Here is a 16,133-nt window from a genome sequence, read left to right on the forward strand (position 1 = left end):
ATAATAGGTCCTCTTTAATTTTGTGTTGCCAATTGAAACAAACAGTTCTGCTTTCTTCTATTGTTAATAATCTATCAACACCTGAAATGTATCTTATGTAGTTGCTCATCAATCCTGCCATGTGGAAACTATAATTTAGTCAAGTTGGCAGGAATTTTATAAATCCTATGTTTAAATTTGAATAAAATGGTTCAAACTTCATCTGTACTGGCAGGACAAAGTCACAAGCAGGTCAAGATCAAAGTAAGTCATATTAACCTCTATAAAGCTTTTAAAGCATCAGTAAAATCTCTGTGAAATCTCGGTAAAATAGCCTGCTCTGTGACTCACAGATTTCTGTGTATTGCTTCATCTCTGAAACTGACATTTGCTTGACATTTCAGCCGCTGAATTACTTTTGCATTAATATTGAGTGAGAGAGACAGGCAGACAGACAGATAGTGAGTTTTTTTGATATTTGGTGACAGGAGGAGGGTGACAGAATGGAGACAGTAAGGTCTAAACATAAGGAAGGATCAGTGGAGAGATATTTAAAGACTTAAATTGGTTACATTTTGCAGTAGTGGAGAGGTTTTAAAACAAAATTTGCTGTATCAAATCTATTAAAGCCAAATGGAGTAGAATGACTGTCACTGTCTTTTACTTTGACTTCATAAAAATAACAAGCGGGGAACATTAAACAGAAGATGAGACATGGAATATTTATCATGGAATATATTTTCCCTCTCCACCTGACAGCACCTCTCAAAGGGATCTACCAGTTATGAAGAACTTCCATCAGCAATCCATTGAAGTTTGAATATAAGATACAATATATATAATGTGGTGTATGATTAAAAACATGTGCATGATCTAGTTTTACCTTTTCAGATCTACAACCAGGACTTTGTGAGATGCAGAGAAGGTGAGCAGAGGAAGAGGAGGTGTGATGGTGTGTTGTTTCTCCGCTGGTGACACTGTGGCGATTTATGGGTTCATTCATTAATTCAAGGCACACTTAACCAGCGTGGCTTCCACAAAATTCTGCATCGACACGCCATCCCATCTGGTTGTGCTTAGCGCGACCGTCATTTGTTTTCCAACAGGACAACAACACAAATGCTTGTTGGAAAGCTTTTGGAAAAGCATTCCAGGTGATGACCTACTGAAGCTGTAAAAATGCCAAGAGTTTGCAAAATTGCCATCATAGCAAAAGGTGGCTACTTGAGGAATCTAAAATATGAAAGCTATATTGGTTTGTTTCATACTTTTTATTCACTATATAATTCAAGATGTTTAAATGCATAGTTTTGATGTCAGTAATGTTCTACAATGTACAAAAAAGGAAAAAATTAAGACAAACCATTGAATGAGTAGGTGTGTCCAAATTGGTCCTGTATATGTGGAAACAGTGCAGGGAGGGGTCATAATAATTTTTCTTGTTTTAATTTTGATCATGTAACTAATTACTAATCTTAGCATATGTATTTGTAGAAAAAGAACATATATGCATCCACAATGTAACGGTGTCTTACAATTAGTAATTAGATGTTTGTTTAACCATAACACAATGTATGCTGGTGAGTATGTCTGAAATGATATTATATTGCACCTATTAACTATATCTTCAACAAGACTTCTATAATTGAGTTTCAATTGATAAAAAAAATGTCACAAAAGAATGATTAAATCAGTATTATTCTTTTTTTATTCATTTATTTATAGCAGCAAATAATAGTTTCAAATTATGTTTAAACTGCACGACCACTGATAGATTTACTTTTTTTCCCCCTCAAACTTTTTTTATTGACAAGAAACAAAAAACAAAACAAAAAGATTATATGAACACAACATACAAAAACCATATACATCCTGGGTACATATAACAAATACTAAGATTAAAAAAAAAATGTATATGTAAAGAAAATGTAAATGTTACAACTATAAATTAACTCTATGGGGATGGGGATATATATAAAGATCTTTAACATAGCACAGTGTGTTACAGTATTAATTGCTTTTGGTTTTAGGGGGGAGTTGAATGGGGTTGTACAATAGTTTCTGGACATTCATAACACATACTACAACTCACATCAGTGTCTCTTTTAAATAGTTTTTAGCTGGATAGACTTCATGAATGATTTTAAAGAATATTTCCGTCACTTTATTGGTGATTAAGTATCGATTATGTAGAAACCAGGCCTTCTTCCATCATGACACTACTGAATGCTGAAACATCTCTTGCAGTAATGCGCATGCGCCATCCCCAGAAGTGGGGACCCAACCAGCCAATCAACAGCCAGTGAGTCACTTCCTGTTTACGTTTCCACAAACGACGTCACGCGAAACCTAGCCTCAAATAAACAGTTTGAAAACCAAAACAGCTGACAACTTTAGAAACAGGCCGTCTTTAGTTCCCTCACACCTGGCTGCAACACACTTTCTATCCGAGCTTCACACCGGCCAAAGCAGACGACTCACGGCTTCTGCTGCTGCTGCTGCCCTGCTCTTATTGAAGAAACCAACCAAGCTAGCTGGAGGTGCTGAGTTAAGCTAACGAGAAATTGGTAGCCAGGAGCTAAGTTTGCTAGCGAGTTAGCAACAGAAAGTCAGCAGCACTTCATTATTAAAAAGAGTGCTCGACGGCTCGCAACATGGAGAATAAATACAACCTCAAGAGTCCAGGTAAGCTCACTTTTAAATGCCATGGTGTTCTGTAGCTCTGTGCTGAAACCCAGCAGTTCACTGTTGACATTCTTTAATTATTCAACACAGCTGAACTCCCTTCTTCTAAACGACATTGGTACAGTGATACTAATCGCATACAAAGTTTATAACTGTGCTTCATCGTGTTTGTGTTCGTTGCCATATGGCACTGACATAGCCTTGGCTATTGTTTTGGGCTTACATGGTTATTTGACTTGTTAAAAGTACGTGGTGCGCTTTGGTGAGGACACGTCTGCTTGTGTAGCTACAGTCATGTGAATGATCTTTAATTGGAACAGAAGTGAAGTACTGAAAGTGTAACTGTAAGTATTCATTCAGTAGATGGGTTATTTTCCTAGCAACAAGTGAGTCACAGGCAGTATTAAAACTCCATATGCTGCTGTTTTTCTGTGTTTGGTTTATCTAAAATGACACTGCTGAAGATGATGTGTGACTAAATACATACAACATGGAAAAAAACACTCTCTGGGTTATGTTTTTATGTACTCATGCCCTATAAATGTGAGCTTTTATGCAAGAAAATAGTGTGTGTGGAAGATTCAGTCTACATACTGAGGCTATACCCAATAAAAGTACAAGCTTTTGTCTGTGAAGGTGTTAATTTACATGAGGTCTTCTGTGTAGCCCTGTGAGTATCCGTTAACATTGCCCTGTGTTAATACTGAAACTGAAAACTGAAACTTAGCAATATTTGCATTGCAGGATTACTGTGCTAAAATAAGATAATTTGCAAAGTGACTGGAACATAGTTAGACAGACTACCCATGTTTTAAATAAGAAAAGACTATAGAAATTGTATTCTACTTTACTAAATCATATATGTACATTCACTGGACTCTTTATTAGGTACACCTGTGCAATCTAATTTAATCCAATACAACAGCTCTGCTTTAAATTCTACATTTTGAGTTGACATTGTAAAAAAAAAAGTGATAATTCTACTTTATGTTTATTACTGAAGTCATACTAAGTGATGGTGGTATACTACGATACATTATATTGAATGGTGTTCCTAATATTTTGTCCACTCCATTAACATACACGAGGGGGGCAAAATATTAGGAACACCGGTCAATATAAGGCACCCCAGTACACTATCATCACTTAGTATGACTTCAGTAATCAACATAAAGGAGAATTATCACTTTTTTTTTTACAATGTCAACAAAAATTTAAAATGTATAAACTTCATAAAAGTAGAATTTAAAGCAGCGCTGTTGTATTGGATTGCATTAGATTGCACAGGTGTACCTAATAAAGTTGCCGGTGACTTTATATGTATTGAAATAAAATGCACTCACTTACTAAAGAAGAATAGAATAAAATAGAAGTAGAAAAAAATAAATTGAGGTTCAACCTACACTTTTACAATTACAATTAGAAGCATTAAAATAAACTGTACTTAGGTACATCTATGTTACTATATGTCCATGTATATGAATATTATAGTAGAATAGTTGTAGGCTACATCACATCACTTTTAACTACTGTGCATCAGCACTGACCCCTGGTCAGCTCACCCCTCCAAGCACCTGATTAGCTGGTGCTCATCATGCAAGATGCTGCACATGTCAGTACAATGTTGGTCAAACTATGAGTTATTTACTAGTTTGTAGCTTGCTTTTCACTGTAGTTTGAACTTCTTCATGTGAGCCTGTGTTTACATGGCAACGATGATATGGTTGATGTTCTGCTTTCAAAACATAATCTCACTGCTCAAATGATTATTTTATGTTATGAATTAAAAATAGACAACTATGATAGGTAGCTCACCCATGGTATTTTGTTGTCCTGTGCTGTACTGATAATACTTCAGGTAACTGTAGACTGACTCTTCCTATTGTTGCTTGGGGCAGCATTTGATGCATGTCATACGAAGTCCCGTGGCGCTGCAGTGATGGTGTGTTCTCAGCTTTATGACCTTAATTCAGAAAAGGAAAAACTCCCTAAAACCCTGAGCAGAGAAAGTCAAAGTTTATATAAAGTTTACATAAGTTCATTCACAGTTATTTATGTGTGGTATTTAGGAACATGCAAGTAAATGAATATTGAATGCATGCATGACTTTATGTTGACATTTGTGGCTAGTCTGTTTTTCTATTCATATTTCAAACTTTCTGTGTGTGTCCCAGTGTGGAACAGGCCTGTGGGGCCATCTGAGGAAATGTGTCTGCACATGACCTATAATTAGGAGACAATCATGGGCTGCAAGACACATGTGAATATTTAGTTAGTAGTTATTTTCCCCTTTAATTTTTTGGTATTATTACTATCATTATTATAATTATAAGGTCTAGTGGAATGTTACACATTAACAGATAGATTTTCCACTGCACCTCTTTCACATTCAGGTGTTATCATGCAGGATATGTTTTCCAGTGATAAGGCCAGTCCAACTTGGCCAACAAGGTACTTTCCAACCCAACTTCTGAACTCTATTAACAACTCGCCTGCATCACTTCCACTGTAGCTCAGTACAACACTCAGCAGACTGTGGCTCCTGCAGCAGCAGCAGACTGGCGTAGCAGACTGCAACAGCTCAGAGGTCAGGGGAAGAGGTGTGCACAGAGGCAGAAGAGGGGTTAGCGGGACGCTGTGTTAGCCAAGCTAAAAGCTAACGAGACAAGGCCAGCTGTTCCATCGCTCTTTCAGGTCAACGTTCGTTCACTGAATAACAAAATAGATGTGATCCAACTGAGACTGAGCATTCAGTAGGAGATGAAGAACTGTTGTGTTTCTCTCCAGATGGAAACTTGGCTAAACAGAAATATACTGCACTCAGCGTTTTATCTCAACATGTCGCTACTCTTCACTGCACATCTTAAAACTGTCCTCAGTACACTCCAGTTTCAAAGTGGAAATGCTCAGCTATGATGCTGACTGCTTATTTCACTACTGATATGTCTTGTAGAATATGAAAAACTCCACATGGACATGTTAACAAGGGGAAATATTCTGATTGGAGGGCGCCTTTAATGTTTGCTCTACAGCTGTACAACTCTTTCTGTATGAGAACACACACACACATACACACACACACACACACGCACACACGCACACACGCACACACGCACACACGCACACTGTAGACACATACAGGTGCTTAATTCCCCAGACATGCATGATTTGCTTGGAAGCACTGAGATGGAACTGGTGTGTCCAGTTCTCAGTTTTGATATTGAGAGTCAGAGTTCTTGTATCAGAGGAACTACTCTTACTGTGGTGTCTTCTTCATGCACATGTTTCATCACCATTTCCTCACATATTTTCGAACATGTTAGAATAATACACACTCATTTAGTTAGTTCAACTTTTGACAACAGAAGTTAGTCAGATAGAGGGAACCTGTCTCTGACCTAGTTCTGCTGCGGTTCATTTCAGTAGTAAGCGGACACCAGTGTGTCCCAGTTCAGTGATGGTATGAGATATGATAGGAACTAACCTGTGCTGTGATCTGGTGTCATTGTTCTCTTTGAATTCATAAGGTTGTTCTACTTTTAAAGCAGTCTGACAAACACTGAGTGCCATTTACACCACAGTTATAATTAGGTGATTTTTCCCACACAGTGCTGGGATCAGCAACTCATATTACTGCTATAATCGTCATGGTGACTGCTCTCAGTGCATTTTATGTTCATAACAATAGATATCATAACGCAGGTAGTCTGAGTGTGGTTCTTCAAAACATGTGCTAATACAATATTTCTACATCCAGTCCATCCATACAGTCTCCTATAACACTATAGCATTTATTATTTATTATTATTCAAAATCTGTAAGTTTAGTGACAATTTGTGAGGAATGTAGATAGTTTTATTAACTTCATAACTATATCATCAGACTGACTCTTCAGTGCTAATATTAGTTAAAGCCACATTTAACTTTGTTTCAGAGGTTGTCTTTTTATTTTGAGCTTTTTCTTTTTAATGGGTCTCTTTCAGTCAGCACTCTTTGAGAACAGGCATTTGGTGACTATGGAAAGCAGCCTCTCACTAAATATAACGATCAACCACATTAAAAGATCTACAGCGTGCAGCAGTAGTAACATTATTTCCTCTAAGGACTCGCTACATTACGTTTAAATTTTTCTCCATCGGGAAACTCTTGCTAACATTCCCTCTGCAAACTTTGAATATTAGTAGCTTGAAGGTAGGAGCAGCCATGAAGGCCATTGATAAATACTGAGACTGTTAACAGGCTGCTTATAAAGTGGTAGGAGAATGAATTTAAAGTGATACAGTGATGTTTACAGCTGTTTCTATTGTGACTCATGGCTAGCTTTTTATTTTTCTGAGTGTTACCCTTATGCTCACATTCACAGCGTTGAACAGTTTATGTTAGATTCTAATAAGTACAGCCAGTGCAGTGTGTGGTGTAAAATGTACCTTATCATACCCTATACTGTTTTGACTAAATTTAGGAGCTGACTCAAATAGTGGGATTATCTGTCTTTTGTACTTGAGGCTTTAACTTTTTAGCTGAATATAGTAGAAGCAGTAAAAAGTGCTCAGACTGTGGAGGAATCTATTACTTCCTCCTCTGTGCCTTTCATAGATTTAAAGTTGGCTCCATATTATGCAATAGTGTCTCCTCTCTCCCCTCTGGGCCGATTCTGAATCATTCCCGGTGGCAAACATTCAAAATGTGTGTTACATAAGATGATTTGGCGTCCGAGGATTATCACCCTGTTGCCTTGGGCCAGTGACCGGACCTCTGTGAACGCAGAAAGGGCTTTTCCTTGTCATCTCGGCTCACTGTTTTCCGGAAGGAGGAACCAAAAATGGGCATGGGATATGAAAGTCAGCAGGGGGATATGGAGCACTGGAACGCCTGTCACAGTGCATCCAGGCACGACCTGGAATCCCCCTCCCCTCTCCTCACTAACTTCATACTGGATGAATCAGCAGCACATGATTTTCATCCAGACGTACAAAAAACAAGTACAAATCTGTTTGTGGCCTATAAATATGTTCATAGGCTACAACATAAAAATAACTTTAACTTACGTCTTCACAATGCCATGAGCTGGCCAAACAAAGATTAAAACATCCAAACATTATATCACAATTGCACTTTGTTAATAACAAAAGGTACCTTTAAGAAGATTGCCAGGTACTTTACACTCTGCACTCTCTCTTCTTTGTTAGACTTTCTTTTCTGGAGCTCTCAGTGAAACCACCGCCTATGTTTGGCCGTCTTAATATAATCTTTTATATGGACATATCCACTGTTCACGACCCAGAATGTACCTTTACGGAACAGAATGCAGCATTTTTATTGCTGGGTAGTTGATGTAGTAAGGAGAAAGCCTCCTGGAGCTCTTAAAAAAGACTGACTCTCTCTTTGATATGACAGCTAACTGTTAGCATACTGACAGGCTCTGTCAGAAAGAGACACAAATGTTACAGGCTAGCAACAGTCTTGACAAGGTTACATTGATTGATTGACAGACATACAGACAAATCAATGTTGAGGGCTTTGTTTTTATATTGGGTTAGGTGAGTGAGACAGAACACGATAAAACATCTATGTAAGCACAAATATAATATCATACTGATCGTTTTAATTGTGGTAGTAGTTGAATTGGTAGTTAAAGTTGAGGACTCAGACATTTTAGTATTTTACAGATATTTGTAAGGGTGCTCCCTGAAACCTGGACACCCCTGGAAAACTGGGAAGCCTGGTCACTGTATTGCATCTAGACTACTCATAGCAGGCACGCAGAGTGTATTCCACCTGCATTTCAGAGGCATGCTGGGTAATGTGTACTGTCATCAGACTATATACACCGTCGCCCATAAAGTTGGAATAATTTTGTTGTCACACATTCCTCTTTTTATTTTCTATTTACAATACAATTTTGAGAATATACACTTTATCAATCAAGAATAAATCACATTTTCACAATCATTTCATGGAAAGAGGTCAAAAATATTTTATTCCAACTTTATGGGCGACCGTGTAGTTATCATTAGGAGTTATTATTTGCCATTGCACCTTATGAAATTGTCTTATTATTTTGACCTCAGGTATAGAAATCTACTTACTAGTATTGATAATGCATTGCTGTGCACTCGAGTTGCTATAGCAGTTTGCACCTACAGCTGTTTACATGTAAAGCCTACTTAACCTTAACCTTAACTTAACCCTCAAATAAATAGCTATTGAATACATTTAGAGCATTTTTGTATATATTTTGCTCTTTTCATTGCTCTTTTAAGTGTTGTGTGGTTCACGACAGCCTTATGTAACCTCATACATAATAAAAAGCGCTAGCAATATATCTATTACCTTGAGCAAGTTTTCAGTTGCAATAATAACCATATGTTAAAGCAAGAAAAAGTCTGCACACTGCAGATCCTAATGCAGGAAAATTTAATTGGGGACCACAAGTGATTTTTGGAGAAGAGCATCGAGCTCCAAACATCACTTGTGGTATCCTATTAAATTGCAGTGTGCCGACTTTTTTCTTGCTTTTACATATTTTGTTATTTGGTCCAGTACCTGCTTTCTTACTCTGGATGTGCGCTTCTACCACAAACTTTTCTAATAATAACGATATCATTGTTTATAGATGATAAGCTAACCACAATCATTCTCTAACCCTATCCATACTGTAGTTGTCATGCAGAGAAGTTGTAGGAACAACTTTTAAATAACATGTCATTGAACTTAATCCCAGTTTGTGCAAACTTCAGTATAGTACAATTGTAGTATTTCTTATAACCACTGACCTGAATGTCCTTTTCACATATTTTAGATGGAGTGTTGACAGTCCTTTAAGTGCTCCAGATGCTTGTTCTCTCTGAGACAATCAAGGCCGGCTTCAGAAGCTGGACATTACTGTACCCAGCTAACACTGACAACAAAGCATGTGTCCAAATGATTGATTATTCAATAAAGGCCTGCACAGCCTTATTCACTAACTATCAGAATGGCACCAACTGCTACTTCATCATCAACTACACTGCAATAAAGGAACCCTCTTGAAAGGCTGGTGTCGACTACATATTTATATTGTGCTCACACCTGTTTCATTAACATTCAGCCATCATAAAGGGCACCTGAACTCAGACTATCAGACGCCTCACTGACAAAGCAATCATACTGTGGTTTAAATAGGACAAACCACACAACCACACAACCACATGAACACATCCTGCATGTGAATTTGGCTATATGAAATGTTTAAGGGTCTGCAGGTGTATCTTTATCTTCACAAATATTGTATTGGGTTGGGTTGACTGGGACATTCCAACATCTTACCATGAGAAACAGCCCCATCCCATAATGCTTCCACCTCCAAACTTCACTGTTGGTGTGGTGAGGGTCGTGTGTAGAGCCTTTTTTCTTCCAAACACGGCGCTTAGTATTATTGTCAAAAATGTCAATTTTACCTTCACCTGACTACACCGCATTCTTCCAGGATTCTCCAAATGTTGCGTTCCAAACTCGAACTGAGCATCAACTCGTCTTTTCTTCAGTTATGGAGTCTGACAGGGTGATTGTGCATGGAGACCGTGGCGGTGGAGTGCATTGCCTGTTGATTTCTCTGTGACTGCTGTACCCACTTCTTCCAGATCAAGTGGTCTTTGGATCTTGAGCTTCTCCTCTGACTAATTTCCTTACAGCAAGGTCAGCAGTCTTAAGAGTCCTACGCGTGGTCGGTTGACGGTGGAGTGATGCTTCTTCCACTTCCAGTTAATGGACACAGCGGTGTTTATGGGAACTTTTAGGATTCTTGTGTTACTCAACAGTCTTGTTGTGAAGGTTTTGGAGAGCTCTTTGCCTCTATCCATCATGAGATGGTTCTTATGCAATGGCTAACCCTTTTTAAAAGAGTGAAAGTTCTAATAGCCACAGGCACAAACCAGCTAATTCTAGTACATAACTTGAAAGTTGAAACGAACACATAACTTTTCTTTTTGTTGCTTAAAAAATTATTTTTACTTAAAAAAATGTTGATGTATTGAATATGTATTTCCCCTGTTAATATTAATGTTAATAGCATGCATGTTGGCTAATAAGAAACAGGAAATCCAGTACAGAATGTCAAATAAACATCAAAATGTTCAGCTCAGTACATTTCTTAGTCTTAAATAACCAAAATTTAAAAAAACCTTATTACAAATGTCTATTTATGTTAAAATATCATACATTGAATATGTATTGTTGTAGGATTTATACTACAAAAATAAGACCTAATTCAGAATGTATTTTTAAGTTAATAATTGAAATTATTTATGAGCTTAATAGACTGATGGACAGTCAGATGGATAAGTAAACAGACTGATAGCAACAGCTGATTTGACACGTGGAGATCAAACACTTCCCTCTGAGGTTTGATCCAGACACCAGGATATCTTGCCGATGACCCGAGGAGCTTAGCGGTGCCACCGGTCCTGCCATCAAAGCGGGAGCTGCCAGCTGAGATACTGCTAAACGAAGCTCTGAGTTCACTCTACCAAGCACTACATCTCTCATTTTGAAGTGCCCGTCCAGGCCCTGAAAGCCTATCACACCTCTGAGCGGCCTCTGATTCCTCTCTGCAGGCCACTGATGGATTCCCCAAGTGGGAAATCGTGGAAAACTTGTGACCAGGAAGATAGAGTGGATGTTTTAGGCTCAATAGCTTTAAGCTATAGCTCCCTCACCCTCCCCATCACCAAAAAGTGTCTTTCTCTTTCTGACCCCTGCCAACAGCATTTTCTAGACTGGTGAGGTTTGTAAAACTTTCTTTTTCTTGTAGTTCTTGCTTTAGGATGCAAGATGAAAAGTATACTATTTAAACAGAAGATATGATGAACAGTGTAATGCATGCTATACAGGATGTAGAGATAGAAGACAGTGAAAGGGAGGATGGACACAGTCACACTCTGGAGTGTGTCTTCTCTGCACACCCAGTCCCTCCTCCACACAGCTATAATGTGTAACTAAATGCCTCATTTGTTACTGCTGCTGCTGTGGGAATAAGGCCCAGTCTTACTGGCTTGTGCCAAGGCCTGCTGGGTATTTGTGGAGGAGGCCACTACTCCCCGCGCTGTCAGGACTACTTAGACTACATTCACACCAAATCCTGCAAAGCATGAAAAACGGCAGTCCACCCATTCATTTGAATAGAGGCGGTGCGTTAACACTGCGGGAGCTGGGACAACATGGAGCGTAGCAAAGAAACGCAGCGGTTGTCTGGAAAAGAAGATGAACCAAAATCACTTTTTGCCAGAACACAACCCGACAGCCAATCAAATGCATGCAACTGCACATTCCTGGTGGATTACTTTGTAACATGACTGCCATATTGGACTGTTTACCTCATGCTCATCCTAATGAAAGATTAAACATTTGCAACCGTGAAAACCTTCTGGAGTTCTTGAATTCTGCCTCTTTCCATTGGCACTGTGCTGAGTTAAACCACGCTGTATTAGTTTGCATCTCAATTACCAGTTTAAACACACTGGATCACACTGAGTCGTGCCTGAGATGGACCATCTCGGAAGTCGTTATAAAGCGCGCCCTATTTCACCCGAGCCTGCTTGGAGGCGGGTGGGCTTTGTCATCATTCAGGACAAGTAAACTAACTTTCATTTGAACTGGAAAGGGGATAAAATGATTCATGATGCAGCTCTTCTAGACTTTTCAAATGTTATTGGACTGAATGGATCAAATTCTGATATTGAGATGAGTCGTTATAAAAAGGTTGCGACACTCAAAAGATGTATCCACCGTTTTACAGCTGCAAAGCGGGCAGCCCTGTTATGCTGGGCTGATGCGCCGAGTCAAGTCAAGTCAGCACATATGTGTAGAAAATCCCCGCTGGCTTTATTATTAGTTAATTAATAAGAAATTCATTAATCTGTAACTCCAGCTCAACTTCCTGGATCATATTTCTTTTTGTCACTGCTACCTCAAACAATAAACCCCCACCATCACCACCAACCTGCTGCTTCATCTGATTGGTGCCTTTGGTGTGAATACAGCCTTACACCTCTCATCAGGTCACTCTCGAGTTAGATACAGCAGGGAACACACTGTTATGTTTCACTAAAATGATTTAGTGGAAGAAGACACACTGTGCTGTGTTTAACTTTAATGAAAGTTTAATTTGAATTTATTTTTTAACATTAATATTTAAAACACACAGTACCAGTGGGCTGTGTATTTATGTAGTTCAGCAGAGTGCAAGACTTCCCTCAGGAACGCCTCTCTGTCTGCAAACAACACGAAGCTCACTGATAGAAGTCCAGCTGCTCAGCACAGAGCTTTTCACAAGAATATGGGGCAACCAGCCAGTGAGAGAAAAAGTAGTCCTGTAGTAGTCATGTAAACATGTAGTGAATAATTGTAAAGGAGAATTAGGCTTCTTGTGTATTTTAGCCACACAGTCTGTAAATAGCTGTTAACATTTAAAACCACACCTATTACTGACTGATAAGAACTTTTGTAACCAAGAACCATTAGATCCTTATGTATTGACACCTTCACTATAAGGCTCATCAAGACACACCACAATGATGTATTGTTTTCCTGGAAACATAAATGTAATCTTATTCAATAAAAATAAACGTTTATTTAAAGGGGAAACATGTTTTTAATCCCATGTTTTATCTAGCCTTTGGATTAGTTTTAAATACGATTATTCATAAAATAAATGTATGCTAAAAATAACTCAACATGTTAATAACTAGACTCAAATCATTTAAATCTACAGAATCAACAGATTCAGCTTTATATTAATCTTTATTGTCACTCTCAATGTAAGGTTGAGGATAAGTCTATATTTTGCTTGTATGACACAGGCCTGTATCTCACACGTTTGCAGTGCAGCTTAGTGATGGTTCTTCTATAAAAAGCAAAGCACATAAACATCTGTGTGGCATATATAAAAAATGAAGTGCTTTCACTGGACTTTATAATACTCTACTGCACACTCATCAAGTTGCTGCCAACATGTTTCTTCTGAAGTAGGACATCAGCTGTCTGTGTAATCAATAGAGTTCTTAATGTGTTCTGTCATCAATTATTTTGCTAATATTTGTCAAACACCGAAGACGACATCATACAGACACATTTCTCTACCATCATGCTCATGCTCATCATTAAAACTAAACTAATATCAACCTGATGTCAACTCTATTAAGTAAAATATCTCTCTTACTCTACCTGATTATAAATAATAGAGTTGTTTGTGTTTTTCTTCCTATTGTAAAAACTGATAATGTTACAGGCGGCTCTGATTAATTACCCCAAAGTCAAACATGATGTGATTTGATCAATCATTGTCACCTGCTTCACTCAGTCTGACAGACCGTGACGCATCTTGTCTCATCGGTTTAGTCACTAGACGATGTGTCACACTCTTTTAATATGCGAGCTTTCTTCTCTATTTAAATCCATTTAGCTCCATTCTGTCTTATTCCGTTATAACACAATGGCCAGCATTTTGAATTATTCCCACAATAGGCAAACTAGCCATTATCAATACATAATATGCCATATGTAAACGTCATGATTAAACATGAATTTCCAATTATGTAGAAATGTGGACATGTTTAATTTAATATAGATAGAATATGAATTGCAATATTTGTCAGAAAAACCTCAATAACATATTTCACTAATATCATTCAGGCTTAAATAGGAAGAATGAATTTTCTGAATTAAAAAAGTGTTATGCAGAGTTCTGCAGGAATATGCAAAGTGGTGCTGATATGACCCAGACTCCCAGCACACACATAATTATATATTAAGTGTGCTTGTACAGCCAAAGCTCTTCATTTAATTGAGGTATTCGTTGTTCTGTGATAGTCAGCACAGAACATCGAGTAAAGACTCAAATCTTTTAATGTAGTAGAGAATTTTAAGGTCATAACTAAGCTTTGGAATTATGAAATGAGGGAAAAGTAATAATAGAAAAACACCAGCTTTCACTTTGCCTCTCACACACTCAGCGATGCAACACATGTCCTCCAGTCTTTCCTCCTCCTCCATCTTGCTTTTTTGACTTGACAGCACAGGCGCAACACACACACACACACACACACACACACACACACACACACACACACACACACACACACACACACACACAAAAACACACAAAGACTGGCATATCAATCAACATTTAACTTTCCCTCCCGGCTCCACAATGGTAGAATGACGTTTCTTTTTTTCTCACTCCAGTCACAACAGCCTCTGTTCAAGAGGTACCTCACGTCACATTCTCCCTGCTGATTCACCACCTTCCTCCTCCTTCTCCCCCCTCCCCTCTCTTTTTCTCTCTCTCTCTCTTTTCATTCTAATTGCTGTCAAAAATGTTCTCCTTTGCTCTTTCTCTCTCCTTGCCTATTATTTCTTTCCTCTTCTTTCTCTCTTGCATAACAATCGTTTGGTCTGCAGGAACATTATGAGGACACTTTTAGTTTTGATCCCTGCACTACCAGCCACTGGCTGCTTGTACTTTTTTTTGGTTTTAACAAGAGTTAAGGATGATGCTGTTTGTGCCCAACATTAAAAGGTTCCTGTCTGACTTGCAGTGTCTGGGGTTCTGTCTACATACAGCATAGCTGGTGATATGCAGCCTTCTTCTCCTACTATCAGAGAATATCCGCTGCTTTTATCTTCTCTTCAGCATGGGAGACAATTTAATAAAAATAGACTGTGAGCTCTACTGTTTTTGTCAGAGTTTATGATTTATTGTTATGTTCATAGTCTGACTGTTAGACTGGATCATATTCTATCAACTCAAATCTATGAGTTTGGATATTATGTTAATTCCATAATAAGAATAATCATATTTCTGGCCTTTAATTAAAAGTAATGTGTCACAACTCTCTGTTTTTATTAGAGCCAGACCGATATATCGGTTAGCCGATATTGGCCTATCACAAATATATCAGTATCGGCATATATGTTGTCCGATACGCACCAATTTTTTTTTTTTTTAAGTTTTGTAGGTAGCGTTTTATATATATTTGATTTTTTTTCTTTTTCTTTTTCTTAATTCAAGTTTAATATATACGTACATTTTTATTGTTTTATTATTTATAGGAATTTAAGTTTAGTGTTTCAGTGCACTGATGTCGTGTTTGATATCACATGGAAAAAATGTGTATTTTATCTATATATTCTGTAGGATTATCGGCCAGTATATCTATGTCAGAATTTTTAAATTCCCTAATATTGGGATATCGGTATCGGGATCGGTCCAAAAATCCAGTATCGGTCAGGCAGTAGTTCTTATTAAAGTGTTCCAGCAGGAAACAATACAAAATATAAGCCTCTTCCTGTTTGGTCACATCATATCCATTCATATGAATCTAGGTGATTATACCTGCTTTTTTCTTGCTTTGTGTGTGACAAAAAGCCACATACAGCAGCAAGTACACCACTGCGTCAATATCCTCCATTGTTTATGTGTTTTGTGTCGC

At 38.0% G+C, this 16,133-nt stretch overlaps 1 protein-coding gene across 2 annotated transcripts in view; it reads left to right on the forward strand.

Moving 5' to 3' along the window:
• The first annotated feature begins 2,320 nt into the window (after positions 1-2,320).
• The window catches only part of ube2j1 (ubiquitin-conjugating enzyme E2, J1), a 210,083-nt gene continuing 196,270 nt past the window's right edge, over positions 2,321-16,133 (forward strand). For both annotated transcript variants that reach the window (XR_009927307.1, XM_062437402.1), the window contains exon 1: positions 2,321-2,664. Coding sequence is in view for 1 of the 2 variants with exons in the window: in XM_062437402.1 (XP_062293386.1) it covers positions 2,634-2,664 (31 nt within the window). In the remaining variant the exon portion in view is untranslated. The remainder of the gene's footprint in view (positions 2,665-16,133) is intronic.

Source organism: Scomber scombrus, chromosome 17, assembly GCF_963691925.1.
Source record: "Scomber scombrus chromosome 17, fScoSco1.1, whole genome shotgun sequence".
In the NCBI taxonomy this organism is placed as follows: domain Eukaryota; kingdom Metazoa; phylum Chordata; class Actinopteri; order Scombriformes; family Scombridae; genus Scomber; species Scomber scombrus.